Source organism: Triticum aestivum, chromosome 5B (assembly GCF_018294505.1).
Source record: "Triticum aestivum cultivar Chinese Spring chromosome 5B, IWGSC CS RefSeq v2.1, whole genome shotgun sequence".
In the NCBI taxonomy this organism is placed as follows: Eukaryota; Viridiplantae; Streptophyta; class Magnoliopsida; order Poales; family Poaceae; genus Triticum; species Triticum aestivum.
The window spans coordinates 554,130,910-554,149,582 of record NC_057807.1 but is presented as its reverse complement, the minus strand read 5'-3'; the positions used below and the strand labels follow the sequence as shown (position 1 = coordinate 554,149,582).

Genomic DNA, 18,673 nt, shown 5'->3' with positions numbered 1-18,673 from the left:
GTAGACACACAATGCTGCCAGACGTTCACCTCTGTAGTTGGCCAGGGTAAGTTTGTATAATCAGTCTCAGAATGAGAAAACATAGATATCAGTGGTTTACCATGGAATGATCAGTTTGCAATACCGATGAAGTTAGCTGAGAGGTTGTTGTACAAACATATATAGTTGCGCAATAGGTAGTGTCCTTGTTTGGCAAACAGTAAAATATCCGACGAGCTCCTAATAAAATACTACTATCAAATAGGAAGGACATATTTATACAGCTACAGTAACTACACATCTCTTATTATGTTTAGTAGGAATGTGATTTTTACCTTATGTAGACTATATACTAGTAACAACATAACCCCGAAAGAGGACGATGTAAAAACCGTCCAAACTAAGGAGAATGTCAATATCCACCTCAGCGCCAAACATGGCCTAAAACTTGCAGCTCTCAACATCCATAAATAACTCTTTTTGAAGAAAAAAGAGTCCATAAATATCTCAAGAACATCGCCTTCGAAGGACTGTTTCAAAAACAATATCTCTTTCAGGAAAAAAAATCTCTTTCAAAATCACCTTCTAAGGAAGACACAATGTGAAATCACCCGTCGGTCCAAATACTATCCACCAGTTCAATGATGACGATGCCGATTTCCGTATCGCTAGAAGGAAAAGTAAAATATAAAGGTTATCGTAAAATGATACATAAAAATGATTTTTTTATAGGATGTCAAAAAAAAGTGAATCCTAAACTGATCTTCCACATACCATATCTATTTCTAACCTCTAAGACCATGTACAATGCATGGTGCCGAGAGAGGTGCCTGTTACAATAAACCGGTTTTTGTTTTAAGCACCGATGCCTAATATAAGTAAAAACCAACTCATTTCCACAAGCACCTCCCTCAACACCTTGCTTCATGCATCGCTAAACCGGCGCAACCGAGCTTTATTGATTACCAACAACAAGCTCTACATTCATGTTCCACCATCCTCACCTTGTCTAGCGAGCTCCTCTCTATTTTGATCTTTCATAACCTTACACTACTCATGCCCACTCGATAACCTCTTCTCTTTCTTGTTACTATGATGTATGCTACAACCACATTTATCACCCTTGTTGAACATTGGTTGCATCATATGTTCCTCTATAGGGAGAGGAACTATTATTTGGCATCTATATGCCCCCCCCCCCCCCCGTTCAAACCTACAATCGCAAAAACGTTATTGCCAACAGTCATGTAGTTGGATCTTATGTTCCTTTACATCCTTAGAGAAAAACAGAAATCTTCTTCTTTTTTTCTCATTTGTAAGTGATAGTTAGAATAACTCTAGCACACTCCGTGAATGGGAAACCTCTATAGTAATAGTTTTGGAGGGTGGTGCTCTAAAACCAGTTTTGACGTTTTTAGAGTGCACTATCTATTAGAGAAAAGGCATACGCCCGACTTTATAAATAAAGCCACAAGTGCACTATCTTTTAGACACCCTAGAATGTGCGCCATGTATTTCTTCTAGCTGGTGGAGCCTATTCATCAATGAGAAGGTGAAGGACGCCAGAAAGAAAGGTGTGGGAGCCCATTTATGGTTGTGGCAACGCCAACATCATCTTTGGTGGTGGTGACCACATAGGAGCCCGAACTGTGTCAGGATGACGTTGCAAAGTGGGAAGCGGCAAGAGGTTGTGCGGAGAACGGGTAGGGGGTGTGGGGAGGTCATTCACGTCCCTGGTTCCTCGTGGCGGCCTTCCCGCCAACTCGGTTGCACGTGTATGGTGGCAGTTGGTGAATAGGTGTTGTTTTGGGGGGGGGGAGGGTGAATGTGTGTTTTTTTAGGGAGGGGAAGGTGAATTGGCGCCGAAAGAGAGGTGTGGATGCTCATTAACGGTTGTGATAACGCCAACATCGTCCTCATGGTAGTGGCCACAAAGAACCCAAGGCAACGTCAAGCAATAATCGATGCGAGGTTGTGGGGAGGACCAGAAATGGCCTGGAGTAGTTGCCCAGCTCCATTCATGTAGCATCAACGAGGAATGGCCGGAAGCAGGGCAACGATGACACAAATGCCTATGTAGAAAGCCTAATAAAAGTGGGTTAAACATGTATAATACAACTTTTAGAGGTTAGGAGAGTGAGTTTTAGCTTTTTCGGCCGTATATATACAAGACAAATCCGTAGGTAGGCCGGAAATTCTTTTTGCCGAAGAAATCCTTTTTGTTTCATTTGGCAAGTGCAAAGTACTGCTACTCTATTTAGGACAAGAAGACGAATACTCAGTTAAGAGTTTTCCCCAAGAAAAAGGATTGTTCACTTGGAGCATTTGAATTTCCAAATCCATCCGTAATATCCTCTTCTGGTCGCAATCTCCTTCGTTGTCTCGTGTTGGAGCCCCACACCCCACAAAAAGCACACGAAACGCCACGCACCACCACCAAACGCACCGTCGCCGATTCCCTTCCCCCAATCGAAACACACGACACAAATCCAAAGCCAAGAGCAGCAGCAGAAGAAGAGAGAACTGCGATTTGCTCCCCCGCCCCCAAACCCTCGCTCCCGGACCGGTCGCCGCCGCCGCCATGGAGGACGACGACCACGACCCCGACTCGCCCCCCCGCCCGTGCTGCTCCTCGCCGTCCGCCGCGGTCCGGTGGCGGCGCTCCGTGAAGCGGAAGCTGGGCGAGGAGACGAGGGGCGGGGGCGGGGGCGGGGACGGGGAGGGGGAGGAGGGGGCGGGGGCGCGGGTGGAGGCGGAGGAGGAGACCGCGGCGCTGCGGGAGGCGCTGGCGGCGGCGCAGGCCACCGCGGCGGCGCTGCGGGGCGAGGTGGAGGAGGAGCGCCTCGCCGCGGCCAGCGCCGCCAGCGAGGCCATGGCCATGATGCTGCGCCTGCAGCGGGAGAAGGCCGAGGTGCAGATGGAGCTGCGCCAATTCCGCCGCTTCGCCGACGAGAAGATGGCGCTCGACGCCGCCGAAATCGACCACCTCCGCGGCCTCGTCGCCCGCCGCGCGCGCCACCTCGCGCGCGCCCGCTCCAGGCTCCACGCCTACCAGCAGACCTGCCTCCGCCTCGGCATCCCGCTCCCCGACGCCGACGACGAGGCTGAGGCCGAGGGGCGGGGCCGTGGGGACGGCGGCGACGGCTTCCTCGAGGGCGACGGCGATGGCGAGGGCGAGGACGGCGACTACTACCCCGAGCTCCGCTGCTACAACGGGGAGTACTACTACGACGACGGCCTGGAGGGGAGCGAGGAGGACGCGGTGGGCGCGGATCTGGAGCGCCGGATCTGCCTCCTCGAGCACGGCCAGGATGGGGATGTACTAGGTCAACCGTCCCTGGAGGAAGAGGAAGACGAGGGCGCCCACCTGTATGCAGATGAGGCATTGCTGGAGCCGGCTGGGCAGGAAACAAGCGGATTTTCTGCCGACGAGGTGTTACATGAGGAGACTGTGGAGGAAAGGAGCCACCCCTGTGATGATGATGAGTTGCCAGAGTCTCCCATTGCTGGATATGGCGTCGAAGAAGGGGGAAGTGACGACGATGGTTCTGGCAGTGGCAGCGACAGGGTCTACATGATCGACAAGGTGCATCAGGGTGCGGCAGCTCCTACCGCCAGGGTCCTGGACAAGTACGAAGCTGAGGCGCTCGAGCCAGACATTAAGACGCTATACATGAGGCTGGAAGCGCTGGAGGCTGACCGGGAATCGATGCGCCAGGCTCTGCTGGGAATGCGCACTGAGAAGGCTCAACTTATGCTTCTTCGGGAGATTGCGCAACAGCTAGCCAAAGACGCCGCTCCAGTTGGCACCGGAGTTGGGTTTGTTCCAGCTGTCCGCCATTTGCCCAGAAAGCAAGCTGTGGGGGTCGCAGATACAACGGTCAGGGAAGACAAGAAGACAGCACCCGCCGGGACATTCTCCAAGCCCCTGTTGTTTAAGGTATGGTGATCTTCTATGCTGATATGACACTTAGCATTGAATGCATGTCTCAGTTGTTACCTTTACAAATTGGCTTTGCTTTAGTCTGATAGGTTGCATTAGAATATTTATGAAACTGAAGCATTGGTGGTTTGTTAAAAATTTGATGTGGAGCATGTGTGTAGATTCGTTGATCTTGCAAGATTCAAATATAAAAACCAATAGATCATTAACCTTGCATGGGTTTTGCCCTAGAAGTTTGGAATGATGTTGAATGTTTGCCGCGTAATTTGTTTCTATTAATGTCCTGTCCTAGCCTTGGTTCAAACTGATTTTGGTACTGTCCTGTATAAGACCTAGTTCTAATTAATATAGGAGACTGAAAATATAGCAAATGCAGAGTTTTGGCAATTGATTAATTCCATCCACCAGTCACTAGTTAGTTTTGTGCAACTCTTTTCAAACTTCCAAATTAGGATGAAGCCGAAATTGGATAGGAGTATATAACCTTTGTGCTAGCGAGTAGTGCCTGTGGAACTGAGAATTTTTTGTATCTCCTGTATACAAGCTTTGGGGAAACTCTAAAGGGCTGTTTGAATTTTGTCAAAAGGGGGGGGGGGGGGCTGTTTGGATGGTAGCCAGGAGTTACCCCACCAAAAATTTGGCATTGACCAGAGGCCCACTTGGATGGAGGCCAAATCTTCGGAGCCATGCCTGGTCCGCATTTCAGATTTCACGTCCGCTTGCTGGTGAAACGTAGGCAGTGGATTCTCTCGCCAAAATATTGGCTCACCCTGTTTTTGTAGGGCCAGCCCAGATGGAATCGAAACTGCTCCTAATCTACAGATGTATCCTCTTGTATGTTTGCTGGCTCCCCTGCTTGCTCGCTGCTGCCCTAGCATCTGTCGAATTTGGCGGGTAGGCGGTGGTGTGATGAGAAAGGCCTGCCAGGGATGGTGGATTGGCGGTGGTGGTCACACAGAAAGCCATGAGACCAACCCTGGTTGTCTCATGGCCACTGTCATCCGATCCGCCATTTGAACGCTTCACCTTCCCCTGTGCCCATCAGCAATGGCCAATGCACGTAAGCGCGCATTTAATGAGGCATCCGTGGTGAAGGTGTGCCGCATGGAGGAGGGGGGGGGGGGGGCAAGCCAGGCAGCAAAATCTGTTTTTGCTGATTCCTCTCTAAGACCTAGTTATAGTTGCTTTTTAAAAATATGATAAAATTTTGCAAAATCACGCTGTTGTAAATGATCAACTCTGATAACTTCTGAACATTTGGGTGCAATTAACATCAGAACGAAGCCAAAATAGGATAGTAATGTAGAACCTCTGGATTGTAAGGTTGGTATATAAGGATTATTTTTGGTGTTCAATCGCAGCAGCAATGTGCGTGCCTTCTTACTTCACCTAGTGTGGTTCTGTTCTGTTTTATTATATTGCTATGTTGGACCCTGAGATGAATGCACCTTGTTGAAGTCACCATATGCTTACACTTCATTTCCACTATTCTCGAGGACAATAAAGCTTCTTGCCTTAGCTTAATGTTTGTCATCATCATCTTTTTGCAGTGGGCCATCGCATTATTTTGCTCTCGGAAAAAGAAGCCATCACAAAGCAGGTATGAGAGCCTTCCGCGGGAATTTAGCTCATCATTCATGTTTATTCTATCAATAAAGCCTCCTGATATTGACTGCCCATCTACTTTGTGGATAGGTATACATTTGGATTATCAAGTAACAATGTGGGTTTGCTCATACTCTTGGACAAGTGCCCCCGGATTCAGAAAACTCTCATGAGAAGAAAGTAAAGCCTGTCTGAAGAAGCTGCTGCTGCTGCTGCCTAATGTAAATAACATAGCCGTTGGTTGGGAAGTCTGCATCAAATCGCATTTTCTTATTCGGAGGTTGGGCGGAGATGGTGTTGTTTTAATTCTTTAGTTGTTGATTTCTCTTTGGCCCCAGGGCCGGATGGGGGATCCTTGTGCCATGATCCAGAAATCGTCAATGTGGGTTTTGGGGGGTTGCTTTTGCTTATATTTCTCACCAGCAAAGGCTATATGCTTGTATAGTGCGCGTGTGGACGTGCGGTGACTGCTGGTTGTTTTTGCTTGCTTTCAGATTGATGACTGATGAGTTGATATCAAGGAAATTAGCCGCACATTTGTGCAAACTGTATCTGATGTGTCTTTTTTTTGCTAGTACATAACTGTTGTGGTGGTTGATTTGGTGAATTTGCGATGTCACACAATTGCTGTCTATGCATGTGTGATGCTTTCATGTCATCTTGAGAGAAAAGCACGCTTTGGTGTTTTTTCGCTAGGAAAGCTTTGCTTCTGTTGAGGACCTCAGGCTCTGTGAGCATTTGCAGAGCAGAAATTTATACTGCATAGTTTGGTGTCATTTGGAACATTAGCAGAGCAGAATTTTGACTATTTTAGTGTGTAGTTTGGTGTCATTTTGAACATTTGAAACACCGCAGGCAATCTGTGACAAACTTCTTCAAAATCACAGATGGAAGTAGGAACATACTGTATCTGATGTGTCCTTTTTGCTACTCTAGTGTCAAAACCGTTCTTATATGATGGGAGGGAGGGAGTAGTACATAATCTGTTGGCGTGGTTGATTCGGCGAATTTTGTGTTGTCACACAACTGTTGTGTATACATGTGTGATGCTATAATGCCATCTTCGGAGAAAAGCACGCTTTGCTCCTGTTGAGGACCTCAGGCTCTATGAACATTTGCAGAGCAGAAATTCAACAGTGCATAGTTTGGTGTCGTTTCAAACATTTGAAACACCGCAAGCAAATCCGCGACAGACTTGTTTCAAAAACACAGATTGTAAGTAGGAACATGCCGAACAGAGAGAGACAGACACAGATGTATTGTATATCAACGCAGGCAAGCACTCAGCCAGCGGGAGATTGCGTCTAAATCAGCTGTTTTTTCGAAGGAATTCCGTGTTCAAATGCCAAATAGTACTAGACAGGTAGGATAAATAGCTAAGCTTTGGTAGAGTGATTGGTTGGAACTACTCGCGCAGTACAAACGGAAGAAACAAAGGAATTGGTTGGATGGGTCTCTTTCCAGGTCTGACCAGGTGGGCAGCAAGCAACATAAAGAAAGGAAAGGGAACATGCTTGCCCTGGAAGCCCTCCCTCCCCTCCCCGGTTATGTCAGTCTCTGCTATCTTTGGGTACATCTTCTTGCTTGGTTGGTAGAGTGATGATCAGTAGCAGAGTAGCAGTCAATGGATCAAATCTGCTAGCTTAGAGGAATGAATCTTGACGACTGGACCAATCACCAATGTAAGCAGAGAATGGCAATGGCGGGGTGGTTCAGATGCCCATCGACAGCATGGCCTGGGACTCCCAGTATTCTTTGGATTGCTTCACCATCTCCGTCCGCTCCTCGCGCAGCCTGCATCTCCAGTAATCTTTGCACCTGGCCAAGCAGTAGATGCAAATCAGACACACAAGAAGGTGGCGCCTTCTCCAGAAATCTTGCTGCGCAAGAGGGGCTGGTTAGGTCTCAGTACCTTGTTTTGATGAGCAAGTCGAGCTCGTTCATATGCACGGCATGGGCAAACACACCAACCTGAAGCATATAAAAGAAATTAGTCTGGACTGTCAGGCAGCAAGTTCATTCGTATTGGTCATAGGCTTGCTCGCATACCTCTCGGCATACAGGACACTTGGCCTCTGGAGGCGCGCTCCTAACGCCCTGGAAGATGTACACAGACGCAGCACCACATGCACAGCCTTTGCAGAAGAGGTGACCGCAGCTAAGCGCATATGGATTGAACAAGGTGTCCTGTGCAAACGGCAAAAATCTTCTACAATTTATGGATGCATAGGGCTACACAAAACAAGAACTTATATTGTAGCAATGACATTACAAGTGATGAACAAAGATGTACTGCTTGTTAATGCAAACTAGTAGGTCAGCAGTTGCCGTTTTCATACTTAGGAACAAGATCATTAAAGTATAAGGAGGTGAATAAATTTAAGAAAAACAAAATCTTACCAAGCAAATTGGACAAGTTAGACTGTAGTCATACTTGATAGTTTCAGAAATGGCCAATGTCATTACTGGCTGTGTTCCTGTCAAGTCACAGGAAAAATTCTTGAAGAACCCTGCTGGTTCATCAATATCTGAACTATCACAGTTCAGATGGAAAGCACCCAGCTCGATCAGCCAAGGTGACTGCAACAGTTCAGTGTGCTCGGTTTGCATCTTGCTCTTGAAATCTCTACCGCTAACAGAGCCATGCACCTGCAAAATCAACAACATTATTAGCAGGAAGACCCTGAAGATGCACAATGACAGTTGAGAGATGAACAGATTACTTTGTCGTATTTCTTGAGAATTTTGCGAATAGCAATAGCATTCATGGTCACATAATTGACTAGCAGCCTGCCTTCTTGAACCATGATTTGTTGATCATCTATGAAGCATTGGCGTACGCGCCATATATACCGTTGCAATCCAGAAGGAACATGAAGGTTTAGAAGATGCTGTACTCTAGAGCTGAAATAGCCAGCTATATCTGAAGCCTCCTTGGTGAGTTCTGTAAAGAACATCTGATCACACACTGGACAAGAAGATATCACAAGTCAGGATACCAGTAGCACAAGCAGTAGACTTGGTAGAAAAAAAATACGAAAACAGTAAGCGTAATATCAACCAAGTCAAAGAAAAGATTATTGTTCTGGCTGTAAAAGTAAATCACCAGTACTAGAACCTATAATACTTCACAGCTATCAAATGGAGCTGACAAACAGGGAACCAAATATTCTACAAAGTGAAATTAGATTCTCCCTTTCACAGAAAGGAAGAATGGCAGAAAACAAGTGCACCAGATTGCACAAATGGAAATTAGACCATCCTAATCTTTGATAAAAGGGAAGATTGACTATTCGTATCCTTTGGGTGCTTCTAATTTGCAGAGTATAGCACATAGTGAGCTTAAACATCTTTTGGCGTATACAAAATACTTTTATTATTATTATCAGAAGATATGACTGCCCTAAATTTTTCTGAGTTCTACATCAAATTTACATCCTGGACAGGACTTCACACAAAAGAGAAAGATAATGGGTAGCCACTAGAGGCTGAGCATACATGTGCAAGAATTGCAGTCGCAAGCATCTGAAGAATCGTCGCTCCTGTCCTCCTGCTGGTCACCGTTGGTGCCATCTGCTTGCAATGAGCGATCAAGTCGGCATCGCTTCAATACCTTCTTGAGACGTTTGTACTCTACATGGGAGCATTTTGCAAGATATTTGTCCTGCTCTGCCCTGAGGTACTCCTCATATATTGAACCAAACTTCATCTTTCCCACCGAAAAGCCTGAAAAAATAGGCAGAGCCAAGCATCCGTTGAGGAAACTATGTTTGGAAAGTTAAAAGACTTGAAGCACAATGTAAAGCAACAGTAAATCAAGCACACCACTGTATACTCAATATGATTGTAATTGCAATCAGGGTTTTTGTTAACAGTCGGAATTTTTCGGTAACCAGAGTTAGTGTTACCGGATGAAAATTCCAGTTTTAAAAGAACTTTATGTTAACAAATGTGGTCAAACTCCATACTGAAATTCCAATAATGCATCGGACATTTAAACTTTTGCAATCCAGTAACATAAATCCCGGTTGCAATATCATCTCTGTAAACCAAGAAAGGATGTTTCAGATGTACTCTTTATATGCAGTAACCATTTAATATGAATATGGGTCTTGAATCAATTTAAATAAATTTTAGAAAACAGGCTTTCGCTTCGTTTACAGATAAAGCGACCACGCTCAGATTATTTTACCCAAACTATTTGCACAAACTAAGTAACCAATTTTATTTCAAAAACACACACACTAAGTAACCAATTTAAACAAGGAATCACACTCTCTTGAGGAATAACATACTTATAATCAAAAACAGACTTGCATGCCTTAACTGAGAGTCTGACAGATATTGAAATGTGCATTAAGAACATCCAAAAGACAGACAGAGACTTCTTCAAAGGAAAAAGAAACAGACCAACTGTGCACCATGTGGATTGGCTTACAATAAGACGAGAGCTGACTTTCAATCGAAAATGAAAATAACTGAACTCGTATCACACGAGCCAGAATAAGACATCATCACTATTTTATTCTGAAAGAACGCCGGTACCCATCTCCCCAAGATTCAAATATTATATACTCCCTCCGTTCCAAAATAGATGACTCAACTTTGTACTAACTTTAGTACAAAACTGAGTCATCTATTTTGGAACGGAGGGAGTATTAAGGTTAATAACCGGATAACAACAAGCTAAGACATTTGACTTTATTCGGAGGTTGAGTAGCTTAACCCACAGTTAACTTAAACCCCACCTCAGCGAGAAGAGAATCCGCAAAGTGGGACAGAATAATTCATCAATTGATGTTTATACTTTATTCCTCGGCATCGGCATTGCGAAGAATTAGTGTTTGAGACACAAGATAAGTCTGAAAAGCAATGGAAAGGTACAGAAAGAGGAGAACCATACGCAGCTTACGACATGGACTGGGCGAATCTATTCCTGAAAGAATCGAACCATGATAACGAGATGAAAAAACAGAAGAGACGCAATCGCACTTAAGTTGTTCTCATGGCCCCGCTGCGCAGACCATGGCCAGCGTTTCCGTACGGAGAGATATACCGGATTCGGGGGCGCAGAAATCCGAAGCCCTCAAGAAACGATTCTTGATTGCTCCTCGAAAAGAAATAATGATAGTACTTGGTTGGTAGAGAAGTAAACGCATGGGCATGCAAGGGGATCGTGATCGCTAGCTAGGGGCCTGGCCGCAATGGATGGATATGCACGACGACGGAGCGGAGCACGAGGGGGAGGCGCGCAGGCAGAGGAGGAGAGGTGGAGTCGCGCAGAGGCGCTTGCGGCGGCCTTTAATGGCGGGCGGCGGCGGCGAGGCGGCGGGCACGCGTCGCGTGGGCAGCGCGGAGTGGAGGCGGTCGGCTGGGGCTGGGCTACGGCAGGGGGGTGGGGGCTGTGCCGCGCTTGCTTTGGGGTTAGGAGACTCAAATCAAGTCGCACTCCGCCTTTCCCTCTCTCGTCCCGCTGTCGGTTCCGCGTCGGGCTTTCCCGTCCGTCCCGTTTTCCCACCTGGCCGGAGGAGGAGGAGGATTTCGCTCGGTACGTGTTGCTTGGATTGGACTGGACTGGCAGCCGTTCCGTTCCGTTACTACTTTCTCTTCACGTGCACGGCAGCGTGGCGGCCGGCCGACGGCCTCCGGTCCGGTGGCTGTCATCCATCCATCCATCGACCGAGATCTGAGTGAGTAGGACGTACGTAGTTTAGTGCATGCGCGATCTTTTTCTTTGGATTTATCTATCTATCTATATCGTGCCTGCAACGGCTGTAGTAGCTAGCTAGCTGCCTATCTAGGGAGGCTTTTTAGCGCGGAGCACCTTGGACGGATTAGCCGCGCCCCGGGCCCACCCCGTCCGTCGCCGCCGTGAAAGGATTGGTTTGTTTGGACTCTGCTACTCGTAGTGGCGGCGAACCCAAACGTGGTCTTCATCAGCGGCAGGAAAGATGAACGAAAGCAGCTCACGTACACGCGTGCCGGTCGTTGCATCCTGATTCCTGCTTCCTATTCTCCACACTCCACTGGAAGTCTGCAACCGTACCACTACCTCCCCGCCGCGGATGTGAACATGTGATCACATATGTTGAGCCAGCTTTCGGCTGCGGCTCAGTTCAAGTCTTTTTTTTTTAAATATAAGACCTTTTAAAGATTCCACTATAAACTACATACAGATGTATATAGACATATTTTAAGGTGTAGATTCACTCGTTTTGCCCTAAAAGGTCTTATATTTAGAAACAGAAGGAGTACTACGTAGCGTCGCATGGAGATAATATGGCCTCGCTCATCGCTGGAATTGGGAAAGGCCACAAATGCTAGGAATAAGTGTGGACATGTGTTCTAAAAGAGTTACACTCGCCCGGGAATTTCCTATATATCCAGGAATGCATATCCGATTTGTCAGTCATATCCCGATGGGATCACTTATATGTGATTTGGTAAAAAAGAAGTCCTCTTCAAGAAATATCAGTGGTTCTACGAAAGGAAAATGAGTGAATCCAAAAATCTGAGCCATTTAGCCGAGTATATCCAACACCTCACGTTGCTCCAATGATGTACTCTCTTTTTTCCAGTTTATAGGACTCAAAACTAAAATCTCATCAACAAGGCACACGGTGAACCGTGAGCGAAGGAATGTATCTCGTACTACTTACAAAACTACTCAAAGTAAACTGATGCATTAATTTGGATTAATTGCAGTGCATGCATGCTTGACCACTACTCCCTCCGTTCCTAGATTTTTGTCTTTTTATAGATTTCAAGTGGACTATCACATATCGATGTATATAGACATGTTTTAGAATGTAGATTCACTCATTTTGCTTCATATGTAGTCACTTGTTTCAATCTCTAGAAAGACAAATATTTTGAAACGTAGGGAGTAGATGAGTAGGAACATCACATGCATTGACCAGATCCTTTTTAATTGTTGCATGCAAAGATTTAATGAGCCCTTTAAATCGAAAAAACAAAAAAAAAATTAGATGAACCCTCTAAACCGAAAAGGAGGAAGTATCCATCACATCATTAATAATTTAAAAACATGCTAATTACATTAGTTTTAATTTGAAAATGACATCAATTACATCAAGCAGAATTAATCTTGTGATCAACACTAATTGCGGCTAATCTTGGAAATAATATTACTACAATCAAATGAGCGCTGACTATATGAATACAAAATTGAGTATTGCAAGTATCAAAGCAAGCAGATGGTGAATACTCATTCCTCCCAGAATCAAATATTTTATGTTATCTGGATACTAAGAACTTCTTACTAAGAAGCCAAGTCATTGACTTCTCAGAGGTTAAATGGCTAACCAGCGATTTTTTTTAATAAAAAAAGCACCGCAAAGAAACTAATCCGCAGCGGGGTTTCGTTCATCCCCCATCTCGGCATTGCAGTGAAATGCAGTGGCCTGAAACACGACGGAGGACCGCAAAGCAACAACTACAGTCTACTACAGTACTAGTGGTACAGGAGACAACGAAACAGTATTATTAAGCGAATATATCCCTCCAAGAATCGAACAAACGAGGTTAAGAAACATGCGGCTGCACTATAATTTGTCGTCGTCTGGAGAGATACTGTACTGGATTTGAGAAAGCAAATTACTATGAGACCTTATTTCAATTGAAAAAAAGAAGGGGTGATTTCTCCTAGAGCCCACGTACGCCGCAACGCAATCTATGGATAGATAGATGAGTTGATAAACACCGACCAAAGAAGAAGAGGAGCAAACGATGAAGCGGCGCAGATATGCGGCCAGAACCCCGCAACCAACCATGGCGGCCATGGAGCGGTGGCAGGAATGAATGCATACGTACGTAGTACGTACCTGCGACTGCGACGGGAGGCAATCAAGGCGCGAGAGAGATCGACGTCGGAGGCGGTGGTCGTCCGTGATGAGTCCGTGAGGAGGAAAGGGTAGAAGAGGAGGTAGCGGAGCGGAAAGGAGATGCCGCCACCGCTACTCGGCTTTTAATGGCCGACGGGCGGCGGCGGCGGGAGGTAGAGGCGCTCGGGGGACGGGGGCACGGACGAAACCAAACTTTTGCTCCTCTCCTCTCCTCTGTATTTTTCTCGCTCCGGTGGACTGGACTGCCCGCTCCGTTCCGGGTTGAGTTTGTAGCTGCCTGGAGGGGCCCAGCCGGGTCACGTTAATTACATTGCTTGCTTGGCTTCGCTCGCTCGCTTGCTTCGCCGTTCCATTCACGCACGCGCGAAAAATGTTGACGTCCCGATCCGACGGCTGTCCTGTCATCTACTGATCAGGATCCGACGTCTGGCTGTCTTTCTTCTTCTTCACCAGAAAGGTCATCGATGTCTACACGAGCTAAGGAGAATGGGATTGCTTCGGATAACATTTCCGTTTCTTTTTTTAGCTAGCTAGGGCGGCGGCTGAGCCGGCATATCATCTTGAGATTTACGAAGTCACCGAAGGCGCCTCGTCGTCGACGGGAACGTCTCCTCCCACTGAAAGCGCATCGCCGGAAATCCTGAAATAAATCCAGGAATAATGCGAGCACCAGGATTTGAACCCTGGTGGGTTGGGGATACCACTGTTCACCTAACCAACTCAACCATAGGTTGATTCGCGCTGCCGCTTTAGGATGATGGTCATCATTAGTGGCCAACAAAATCATGATTACCGCACCGCAGTAGGAGCAACGGGCGGATGGAGTGGAATTGGAACGGCTTCCCTACCACAAAGACAGACGTGGTGAAAAGACGTGGGCTGTCCACTCGCACCAGTCCATGCACATGTGCCACAACGGCTCCTCCTTCTCGCGATCAACTTCCCTCCCTGGCTTACATTTGCTCATTGCTCACGTTTTTTTTCGGTCGGAAAGCCGAAGGTCATATGTTAGATAAAATAAGCCTTTATAAGAACGTTCTTATGAGATGAAAAGTTACAGGCAAGTCCTTGAGAAAAAGAAAACAGAGCCATCCTCATCTCATGGTCTATATGGAATGAGAGAAACACATGCGTTTTCCGCAACAAAGGAGCCCCACCGTCAATCTTACCAACATCAAGAAGGAGGCCTTGCTTTGGGTGGCCATGGGAGCAAAGAAACTAGCGACGATCATAAGAGTAATTCCTTTGTTGTAATGAGGGGTGTTTTTGTGAAGTAACCAAGCTATTTCTCTCTCTTAATTAATATACGAGGCAAACATTTTGCCTCTGTTAAAAAACGTTAATATGTTGAATAAAATCACAGACTAACGTACTTAAATATTTATTATCTTGTTGCAACATAATAGCAATCATATAGTAGTTCATAGCTAAAGAGCAGTTCCAACCATCTATTCATCTTCCTCCTAATATCTATTTCGGAGGTTTCGAGAAGAAGAAAAATACTCCAACTCTCACCCATCCATCCCTCATTTAAAGGACCCCACTCAACCTTATCCCCCTCCCTTCTAGACCCAGTGTAGGGAGGGGGGATCTCCCCATTCACCCCCCAAAACAAAAATGTTTGAATTTTTCTTCCCCGCCATGATGTGAACTTCCCGTTGCTGCCCTTGACCGACAAATTCCGACAGTTGAGCTCCCGCTCGTCTGCCACCAGCCCGTCCCCCATCTGTTGCGTCTCATTTCTTGCATGGCCTGCCACGACCTGTACAACAGCATGGGACGACGGGGAAACCTTCATGGACCATCTTACCCTACTCCGCTAGTCCCAACGTTCTCCTTTCATGTCTCTGGCGTTCTACTCGAAGTTGCCCTTGTCTCCTTCATCTCTGTTGCCCCCTCCCCACACGTCTCTGACACCCTCACCTCCCTCTCCTCCTCATATCAGGGATTCCCACGTCTTTCTCCTTCATGCGAGGTCGCCACCAACTCTCCTTTTTGTTTTTTTACTGGAAAAAGAAGAAATAATAACAAAGAGAGCACTTGAAGGATGGGCCGAGCTGGTACCTAAAAATGAGACCCTCCCCCCCTACACACACATAACATGGAGCCCCTCAAAACCCTCATAATGGTGTTTTCTTATATGCACTCATAATGGTGTTTACAGAGTAGAGAAAAATGGAGGCTACAACAGGAGTTGCTCTATGCAAAGTACTCACAACCGACCGTCTCACAGACCAGGAGAGTGTGACCTATGGCACTATTTGTTGGGGAACGTAGTAATAATTCAACAAAATTCCTACGTGTCACCAAGATCAATCTAGGAGATGCTAGCAACAAGAGAGAGGGAGTGCATCTTCATACCCATGAAGATCGCTAAGCGGAAGCATTACAAGAACGCTGTTGACGGAGTCGTACTCACGGCGATTCAAATCGCGGAAGATCCGATCCAAGCGCCGAACGGACGGCGCCTCCGTGTTCAACACACGTACAATCCGGGGACGTTTCCTCCTTCTTGATCCAGCAAGGAGAGAGGAGAAGTTGAGGGAGAACTCGGGCAGCACGGCGGTGTGGTGGTGGAGCTTGTGGTTCTCCGGGAGAGCTTCGCTACGTTCAACGGAGGAGGAGGAGTTGGAGGGGGAGGGCTGCGCCAGGGGCAAGGCGTGCAGCTCCCATGCGCCTCCCCACTATATATAGGGGTGGAAGGGGCTGGTTTCTTGCCCTCCAAGTCCAATGGGGCGTTGGCAAAGGTGGTAAGAAATCCCATCCTTTCCCTTCCCCACCGATTGTTATCTCCCTTTTTAGGGATCTTGATCTTATCCCTTCGGGATATGATCTTATTCCTTCTAAGGGGGGATCTTGGTGTGCCTTGACCAGGGGTGTGGGGCCTTGCCCCCACTACCCACGTTCATGTGGGTCCCCCCATGCATGTGGTCCCCACTCTGGAACCTTCTAGAATCTTCCAGGTACAATACCGAAAAATTCCGAACATTTTTCGGTGGCCAAAATAGGACTTCCCATATATAAATCTTTATCTCCGGACCATTCCAGAACTCCTCGTGACGTCCGCGATCTCATCCGAGACTCCAACAACTTTCGGTAACCACATACAATTCCCATTACAACTCTAGCGTCACCGAACCTTAAGTGTGTAGACCCTACGAGTTTGGGAACCATGCAGACATGACCGAGATGCCCATTTGGACAATAACCAATAGCAGGATTTGGGTACCCATATTGGCTCCCACATGTTCCACGATGATCTCATCGGATGAACCACAATGCCGGGGATTCAATCAATCCCATATAAAATTCCCTTTGTCCATCAGTATGTTACTTGCCCGAGATTCGATCGTCGGTATCCCTATACCCTGTTCAATCTCGTTACCGGCAAGTCTCTTTACTCGTTTTGTAACGCATGATCCCATGGCTAACTCATTAGTCACATTGAGCTCATTATGATGATGCATTACCGAGTGGGCCTAGAGATACCTCTCCGTCATACGGAGTGACAAATCCTAGTCTCGATTCGTGCCAACCTAACGGACACTTTTGGAGATACGTGTAGTGCACCTTTATAGCCACCCAGTTATATTGTGACGTTTGATACACCCAAAGCATTCCTACAGTATCCGGGAGTTACACAATCTCATGGTCTAAGGAAATGATACTTGACATTAGAAAAGCTCTAGCAAATGAACTACGTGATCTTGTGCTATGCTTAGGATTGGGTCTTGTCCATCACATCATACTCCTAATGATGTGATACAGTTATCAACGACATCCAATGTCCATGGTTAGTAAACTACAACCATCTATTGATCAACGGGCTAGTCAACTAGAGGCTCACTAGGGACACGTTGTAGTTTATGCATTCATGCATGTATTATAGTTTCCGGTTAATACAATTATAGCATGAACAATAGACAAATATCATGAACAAGGAAATATAATAATAACTATTTTATTATTGCCTCTAGGGCATATTTCCAACAGTCTCCCACTTGCACTAGAGTCAATAATCTAGTTACATTGTGATGAATCAAACACCCATAGAGTTCTGGTGTTGATCATGTTTTGCTCGTGGAAGAGGTTTAGTCAATGGATCTACGATATTCAAATCCGTGTGCACTTTACAAATATCTATGTCTCCATCTTGAATATATTCACGAATGGAGTTGAAGCGACGCTTGATGTGCCCAGTCTTCTTGTGAAACCTGGGCTCCTTGGCAAGGGCAATAGCTCCAGTGTTGTCACAGAAGAGAGTCATCGAGCCCGATGCATTGGGAATCACTCCTAGGTCGGTGATAAACTCCTTTTTATCCATACTGCTTCTTGTGCTGCTTCCGAAGCAACTATATACTCCGCTTCAAATGTAGATCCCGCCATGACGCTTTGCTTGCAACTGCACCAGCTGACTGCCCCACCATTCAAAATATACATGTATCCGGTTTGTGACTTGGAGTCATCTAGATCTGTGTCAAAGCTAGCCTCAACGCAACCCTTTACGACGAGCTCTTCGGCACTGACGGTGTCCGGGACTAGGGGGTACTCACCACGTCGTCTCCCGATAAGTTGGATTGGGCCGAGGATCCCCATGGCCGTATACTCATGGGCCAGTCCGGACAGTTGCCGCATACAAGGAAGATTCCACAAGACTTGGCGATCAAGACAAGGACCCCTCCCCCACCGGCGTATTCGGCTAGGACTCTTGTTATCCTAGGCCTCTGGTGCATTATATAAACCGAGGCCAGGCTAGTCGATATATACAACAACAATCATACCATAGGCTAGCTTCTAGGGTTTAGCCTCCTTTATCTCGTGGTAGATCCACTCTTGTAAACATCCACAATATCAATATCAATCAAGCAGGACGTAGGGTTTTACCTCCATCAAGAGGGCCCGAACCTGGGTAAAACATCGTGTCCATTGTCTCCTGTTACCATCCGCCTAGACGCACAGTTCGGGACCCCCTACCCGAGATCCGCCGGTTTTGACACCGACATTGGTGCTTTCGTTGAGAGTTCCGCTATGTGATCGACAAAAGGATCGATGGCTCGCCTGCAGATGAACTGCAACTTTGGCACCTTCGTCACCAGCTCGACTGGTCACCTTGGTTCAACCAAGAATTGCGCCCCGTGTTCGGATCACCATGTTCGGACGAGGGCCTTCATCAAACATCAACTCCGATCTCTATCAAGATCACGGAGGAATCATCCATGGAGCTCGGGAGCTCAACGTTAACATTGCCCTCAAGCGACCGTGCTGTTTTTCTGGACAGCGA

The 18,673-nt window shown here is 46.6% G+C and overlaps 2 protein-coding genes across 5 annotated transcripts; one reads left to right on the top strand and one right to left on the bottom strand.

The window, feature by feature from the left end:
* Window positions 1-2,405: 2,405 nt before the first annotated feature.
* On the top strand, window positions 2,406-6,078 carry LOC123113168 (myosin-binding protein 7). The gene is made up of 3 exons (XM_044534325.1): window positions 2,406-3,919; window positions 5,473-5,522; window positions 5,618-6,078. The coding sequence occupies exons 1-3, from the start codon at window positions 2,561-2,563 to the stop codon at window positions 5,709-5,711; spliced, it is 1,503 nt and encodes a 500-aa protein (XP_044390260.1). The 5' UTR covers window positions 2,406-2,560; the 3' UTR covers window positions 5,712-6,078.
* A 708-nt stretch (window positions 6,079-6,786) lies between these two features.
* LOC123113167 (probable E3 ubiquitin-protein ligase BAH1-like 1) lies at window positions 6,787-13,612 on the bottom strand. Of its 4 annotated transcripts, none has more exons than XM_044534324.1 (7): window positions 13,372-13,612; window positions 9,026-9,253; window positions 8,251-8,495; window positions 7,928-8,176; window positions 7,577-7,714; window positions 7,440-7,498; window positions 6,787-7,345 (listed from the first exon to the last, which is right to left on the bottom strand). In XM_044534324.1, the coding sequence occupies exons 2-7, from the start codon at window positions 9,234-9,236 to the stop codon at window positions 7,240-7,242; spliced, it is 1,008 nt and encodes a 335-aa protein (XP_044390259.1). In that variant the 5' UTR covers window positions 9,237-9,253; window positions 13,372-13,612; the 3' UTR covers window positions 6,787-7,239. The 4 variants fall into 4 exon arrangements, with proteins under 4 accessions (XP_044390259.1, XP_044390258.1, XP_044390256.1 ...); XM_044534323.1 differs by lacking the exon at window positions 13,372-13,612 and adding an exon at window positions 10,431-11,055; XM_044534321.1 differs by lacking the exon at window positions 13,372-13,612 and adding an exon at window positions 10,584-11,055.
* Window positions 13,613-18,673: the final 5,061 nt, after the last annotated feature.